Source organism: Haplochromis burtoni, unplaced genomic scaffold, assembly GCF_018398535.1.
Source record: "Haplochromis burtoni strain Fernald_Lab_line unplaced genomic scaffold, NCSU_Asbu1 Contig_436, whole genome shotgun sequence".
NCBI classification, from domain to species: Eukaryota; Metazoa; Chordata; class Actinopteri; order Cichliformes; family Cichlidae; genus Haplochromis; species Haplochromis burtoni.
Window position 1 is genome coordinate 394,966 of NW_024582797.1, and position 7,178 is coordinate 402,143.

At 46.4% G+C, this 7,178-nt stretch overlaps 1 protein-coding gene across 1 annotated transcript; it reads left to right on the forward strand.

The window, feature by feature from the left end:
* The first annotated feature begins 6 nt into the window (after positions 1 to 6).
* On the forward strand, positions 7 to 5,350 carry LOC102300785 (SLIT and NTRK-like protein 1). The gene is made up of 2 exons (XM_005945215.3): positions 7 to 1,184; positions 1,322 to 5,350. Exon 2 carries the CDS (start codon positions 1,382 to 1,384, stop codon positions 3,485 to 3,487), a length of 2,106 nt encoding a protein of 701 aa, XP_005945277.1. The 5' UTR covers positions 7 to 1,184; positions 1,322 to 1,381; the 3' UTR covers positions 3,488 to 5,350.
* The last annotated feature ends 1,828 nt before the right edge of the window (positions 5,351 to 7,178 follow it).

Genomic DNA, 7,178 nt, shown 5'->3' on the forward strand with positions numbered 1-7,178 from the left:
TTTTTTTTTTTTTTTTGCTTTCTTTTCCCTCCCTGCGCGAGCTGAGCCATGCCTGTACCGGATAATTGTTTTTACTGCATTCAACAGTGTTTCTCAGAAGCAACGGGTCGAAAGTCCGGACTGTGACAGTGGAGGCTCTGCAGGGACAAACTAATGCCTCCTTCTTCTTTCTGAGAAAGAAGGCTGAGCTATCACGATCCTTACTGTGAAGATCTCACCCGTGTATTTTTTTGACGATGCCGGGTTGGACACTTTCACCGTGTAGCTGCGAGCTGTGAGAATTCTTGTGGAAGAAGCATCTTATTGTGCGTGTTTGATTTTTGTGCCGCTGGATGGAAAATTCGAAAACACCGAAAGCCCTAAAAGCAAAAGAAAGAAACGAAAGTGAGTTTTCTTCTTCTTCCAGGGGGGTTCGAAAAGCGACCCCCCTCCTTTCTCTCTCTCCTCAGCATTCCCTCAGTCAGTCGACGGATTTTTTTTTCCATTACAGCTCAGTAGAGGGTGTCAGATCTTTCTTAGAGCACCGCGCTAGGATGAACGCAGTCTCCGCGTTCCTCTTTTTGTGATTCCTGAATTTGCCACAAAAAAGAAGAAGAAGAAGAAGAAGAAGAAGAAGAAGAAGAGGGGGGAGAAAAGGAGAGGGAGTGAGAGAGAGAGAGGTTGTAGTTGGTGCTGGTGTTGAGGAGAAGAAGAAGAAGAAGGGAAAAAATCGGCGCAAACGAGCCAGGCGAGACGCCGAGGGATGTGAGGGGGGGATGCCGGTGTTTTGCAGTGGTGGGACCGCCTGTGAAGCCCCAGCGCTGGGAGTGAATTCAGCACCGGGGGGAGAGCGGACAGCTCCCGACGAAGCCGCCACCGCCGCCGCAGCGCTCAGTAACACAACCGGTGGGAGGAAAAAGCCACGGATTTGTTCGTTTTTACCCCCCCACCACCACCACCTTCCCCCCTCTCTCCATCACTGCCAAGGTCAGTGTTAAACGAACTGAAAAAGCAAAGAAAAAAACGAAAAGATGAGCCGGACTCCGCTGACGCTCTTTTCTTTCCGCTTTTCTTCCGATTATATCCCCGAACCTTGCGAGGCTGTGAGGACTCGGTCGACTTGAAAGAGACGTTTATGTTTGTGTTTTTGGATTCGTGGGGGGAACAGAGAGGAAACAAAACTGGAAGAGTGGACACGAGAGCAGGTTAGACGCAGCGTGGATGTGTGATAAAAAGACTGCCTTATCTCTCTCCCCCCTTCAGTAAATATCTGTATTTCTCTCTCTCCCTCTTTTCTCCCCCCCCCCCTTTTTTTTTGCTTCCCTCCTTCCCGCTGATGCAGACCAGACCCCCAGCTCGCGCCGCGTCTTGAATCCGGGAATGAGTCGTCCACGTTGAAAAAATGCTGCTTTGGATCGTCCTGCTGAAAGCCGCTCTTTGTCTCGCCAGTGGGAACGTTACAAGGGACGTTTGCAAGGAGCAGATATGCTCCTGCAACGAGGTGGAGGGAGACCTACACATAGACTGCGAAAAGAGGAGCTTCACCACTCTGCAGCAGCTCACCGGCCCCAGCTCGCAGTTTTATCACTTGCTGCTGCACGGGAATTCTCTCTCTAGGCTATTTCCCAACGAGTTCGCCAACTTTTACAACGCCGTGAGTCTGCATTTGGAAAACAACGGCTTGCACGACATCGTGCCCGGCGCCTTCCTGGGACTTCAGCTGGTCAAGCGGCTGCACATCAATAACAATAAGATCAGATCGTTCAGAAAGAGCACGTTTCTGGGCTTGGACGACTTGGAATATCTCCAAGCAGATTTTAATCTACTGAGGGATATTGACCCCGCCGTTTTCAGGGACCTAAATAAACTTGAAGTGTTGATACTTAACGACAACCTCATCAGCGCGTTGCCCGTGAACGTGTTTCAACATGTGCCCATTACGCATCTCGACCTGCGCGGAAACCGAATCAAAACGTTGCCTTATGAAGGGATCCTGGAGCAGATCCCGGGCATTGCGGAGGTTTTGTTGGAGGACAACCCGTGGGACTGTAACTGCGACCTGGTTTCGCTCAAGGAGTGGCTGGAGAACATACCGCGGAACGCGCTCATCGGGAGGGTGATATGCGAGGCTCCCACCAGGCTGCAGGGCAGCGACCTGAACGAGACGTCAGAGGCGGATCTGTGCCCCTCGCAGAGCGCCGGCGTGGACAGCAGCCTGGTGGCCCCTCCCACCCAAGAGGAGACCTCCATGGCCCGCGACACGCACCCGACGCCTTACAAGCCCAGCGGAAATGCCAGCAGGCCCCCGACGCCAGGAGGCCACGGGTCCAACAAGAACCACTCCAAATCTCGTGAGAACTGGCAGCTGAAAACGAAACCCACTCCAGTGGCGGCAGGTGTGGACAGGGAGCAACAGCAGCTGCGCAACGTGACGTGCCCCGAGCCGTGCAAGTGCAAGCTGGTGGGCTCCAGGCAGGGGCTGGGGGTCAACTGCGAGGGCAAGAAGATCGAGAGCCTGTCCAACCTCAAACCCAAACCCCTGGCCGCTCACGAGCTCAACATGAGAGAAAACAACATCCACGCGGTGAAGAAAAACCAGCTGCTCGGCTACGCGAGCCTCAACTTGCTCGACCTGGGCGCGAACAACATCAAGGTGATCGACAACGGCACGTTTCAAAACCAGAGCGAGCTCAGGTGGCTGTACTTGGATAAGAACTACCTGGACGCGCTGGTGACGGAGATGTTCGTGGGCCTCGTGAATTTGGAATATCTCAGTTTGGAATACAACGACATCCAGCTCGTAGTTGCGGGCGCGTTTAGCCCCATGCCGAACCTGAGGGTTCTCTTCCTCAACAACAACTTGCTCAAATCGTTACCCGCGGATGCTTTCCTTGGGATTTCTTTATCTAAGATCAGCCTGCACAACAACTACTTCCCCTATCTCCCCGTGGCAGGCGTGCTGGACCAGCTCAACTCGATCATCCAGATCGATTTGCACGGGAACCCGTGGGATTGCTCGTGCAAAATCGTGCCCTTCAAGCAGTGGACGGAGAAGCTGGGGGCCGACGTGATCGTGAGCGACCTCAAGTGCGAGTCGCCGGAGGAGTTCTGGAAGCGAGACTTCCGCTACGTGCGGAACGACCTGCTGTGCCCCAAGCTCTACGTCTCCCCGACGTCGCTGTCCAAAAACAGCACTTTCGCGCAGGACTCGGGGACGCGCTCGAACTCCTACCTGGAGCCCAACAGGGTCTCCATCTCGGTGCTCGTGCCCGGTCTGCTGCTGGTGTTCGTCACGTCCGCGTTCACCGTGGTGGGGATGCTCGTGTTTATTTTGCGGAACCGAAAGAGGTCGAAGCGGAGGGACGGAAACTCCTCCGCGTCCGAGATCAATTCCCTGCAGACTGTGTGCGACTCTTCGTACTGGCACAGCGGGTCTTATCACGCGGACGGGGGCGCGCACCGGGGCTTCGACTGCAGCACGCATCTCTCCACGACAAACGATGCGTAAAAAGGAAAGATGCCCCCCTCCCTTCCCTGGATTACAAACACACACACAAAGAGACAGATACACATACGAACTTTATATTTTATCCATTTGAACCAAGTCTGCTGCTGCTGTTGCACAGCCCCCCTGCCCCTCCTCACCCCACTCTGTAATATATGTATATGCCAAGCCCCCCCAAAGAAAAGGCTACAACCCACCCCTCCCCTTTTCTCTCTCCCTCCCAGTAGTCGGATTTTTCTATTTTGTTTTTGCCGCAATCGGACCACATATCTCTGCAAGACAGAAAAGAGGGGAGAGAGGGAGAATAACAACAGTAATATTATTATTATTAATAATAATAATATTAATAATAATAATAATTCAAAGAGCGAGCGCGTGTGTGTGGATTCAAGGACCGAGGACCCGTCCCCGAGGGAATGGTGCACGAGCGCATGAATGTAAATGTAAATACTCGGACCCGATGTATCATAATCTGCATGAAGATATTTCGCATGGTTTCAACACACACACACACACACACACACACACACACACACACACACACACACACACACACACACACACACACACACACACACACCAGAGAGACGGGCGCGCGACGGAGAGGGGAAACCATAACCACCACAAACAAGCGTAAAAAGGAGCCAACTCGACCCCTTCTCATGTTATATCAATATGACGACTATATATAGATATTAAGAGTTATATATGACTATTACAAAGTGCCATTTCTCTATTTTTTTGTGAACCTGCAGTTAGGATTTGTATTTGTTGTTTTGAACTTGTTTGGAGAAACAAAAACATAAAAGGAGGGATGAAGAGGAGGAAGAGGAGTGTGATGGAAGTGAAGCTGTCAGTGCATGTTCTTTTTTTCTGTTTGTTATCATTTTTTTTTTGATTGTCGATGAATATTTGGGGTTATTTATACTTAAGTGGCGCAGATTTTGAACAAAAAGAGAGAAAAAAAAGAAAAAGAAACCCACGTCTGCGCACTCATCATCTCCTTTATGAATGTAAAACTGTGTTATTTTATGGTGTGCCAATTGTTCAGATATTCCGACATGCAGATGAGCATGACCAATTAACGTCACTCAGATGCTTATGCTGCAAAGTTAATGTAGCTAAAAATAACAGTGTGTTTTTTTAACCTTATTTTTTTCTTCTTCTTCTTCTTTTTATTTATGTGTCAATGAATATAGCCTGCTTTGGGTGAGAGGAAGAAAACAAAACAAATAAATAAACAAAAAAACATTGCAACAAGTTAAAAAGTTGGGGGTATGGGGGGTGGGGGGTTTATACTGTCATATTTTTTCAAAAGCAAAGAAGTGTTTTCAATTGAGCTAATGCAATTCGATGTAAACAGCGAAGGTAGACTGACATAGATAGAACGCTGTTTTTTAATGTCAGGAAAAAAAATGTATTCCTCCACATAAAAGCTTATGGCTATGATTCACTTTCATTATATTGTGAGCTTTTGTAAAGCCATCTAATCTTGTCCAAATAGGAGAAGTCACTGTATTTAGGACAAAACGTGCTTGAAAGAGGCGGGTTTTTTTGTTTTTGTTTTTTTGTGGCTGGGAGAGAAGTGAGGCAAGCTGGAGCATTTTACAGCAAGAAAGAAATCAAAGGTACCTACATACAAACATAACGCAGAGGTAACTACATAAAGCAAGATGTCTTTTTTTTGCTTTCAAATTATTCACTTTTGAACTTGAGCTACTCTTCTTGAAGGGGCCGCATGGTTTTTGTGAGCTCATAACAACAATGCCATGACTGAATACCTGTTTTATTGCTATTTTCTCTTCCCGGAGCTCAGCTATTGTCATGGGATATGCTGCTTATAGCCTATATTGCTTTACCTGAATTTAAAACAAAGAAGAAGGATGACCCCCCCCCCAAAAAAAAACCAAACAAACAAACAAACAAACAAAAAAACAAAAACGAACCAAAACCCAATGACAACAACAACAACACAAAAACAACAACAAACAAGCATTAAAATAGCTGGGGCTTGTTTGAAAAAAAGAAAGTCAATTCTTTAACTCTGCAGTAGTTCAAACAGAAGCGAGGAATGTGCAATTAGCATTTTTGTCTTTTGACTTAATGTTTGTTATGTAAAACCCTAGCACTGGTTTTCACTTTGCCAACTGATTTTCTTTTACAAAACCCACTCCAATATGCTTAATTTCGACACGAGTTCAGGCTAATTCGGTCAAAACTTACCATGGCCACGATGAGAGTGTACAGAGACGATGTTTAGACGGGCTTACATCCCCCATACTGCCCCTCACCTTGCCTCTTCTTCCCCCCACAAGTAGGCCTACAATTCAAGCTAGCGCTGTTCATGGTGCTGAATCATTTTTCCTGCTTTTTTTTCTTTTGTCTGTCGGCCCCCTTTGTGCGTGCGTGCAGGACCGCGCGTGCACGGTCATGCAGCCCGCATGTGTGAAGACAAATCAGAGAGAGCGCGCGCGAGAGAGCAGCTGCGTGACCATTTGCATGTACGTGTAGCCGCCCTTACTTTCCCTCCCCTCTTTACCCCAAACCACATAATTATACGCAGCTTGACCTTGGAGACTAACATCTCAGCAGATCTGTGACAAACCAGTCACCACCCTCATCACCATTTTCGTCCTTGCCCCCCCTCCGAAACACGCCACCACCTCCACCAGCTTCCCTTTCCTCGGTTTTCCTGTCCAATCACAGGGAGGGGATATATTGGGGGTAACTATGTGTCTATTCTGTGGAGTATTTACTGTGCCACAGTCCACTGATGATTTGTCATAACTTTCAAACGCTGTGTTTCAAAGTTACATTTATATGCTTTGCGATATTTGACCTGCTTCTATTTTGTTAAATAAAGTGTGGTTGAGGTTGAGTAAAAAAAACAAAGTATTTGGTTTTAGGTTTTTATTTATTGGAGCTGGTTTATTGACAAGGTTGATTTATCATCTGTTGTAGTTTTGCATAATTTACATGCTGCAGGATTTCCACATACTTAGCATGTTGAGGCGCACCAGCTTCTGGGTTTCTTCTTAATTACTGTAAACATTGTTATAATAATCATTGTTCTTATCATGGTGAGTTAAGGGTTCTTCCACTCATGAGTAAGAATGAAAGCTACTTTTTTTTCTTTGCTAAGCTCTACCTTTCAACCCACATAATTAAAACAGTGTGTCTGCATCAGTGTCATTGTATAGGCCAGTTATGCAGTCAAGCACTGTACAGGAAGTTAACACTAAATGTCATACACCACACAAGTTTAAGTAACAGACACCGTTGATGGGAACATCGATATGACGGGGGAAAAAAACACGACACACAAAAAACAAACAAAAAAATCAATTTTATATTTTGTTTTTTGGAATTAGGCTTTTAATGTGCTAAACAGTGGGGCAGTGCTCAAATGTTTGATACAAAATAATCACTTGAATGTTACAAAAATGGTTTGGGGATTATTTTAGATGAAATGGTGTACTTCTCCTTGAAAAACGACATAACAGCCATTCCAACTCAAATTCATCATCAGTGTTATGTAAAAATTAATTATTTTAAAGCCATAAATTCAAATATTTTCCAAAACTGCCCTTAATTCACCCTATATTTTTTACATTTTAGAATCCCTAGAGAGACAATTACACATTTTCATGTGCTTTTGAACTTACAGCTCTAATATCACACAATATCAAACAAA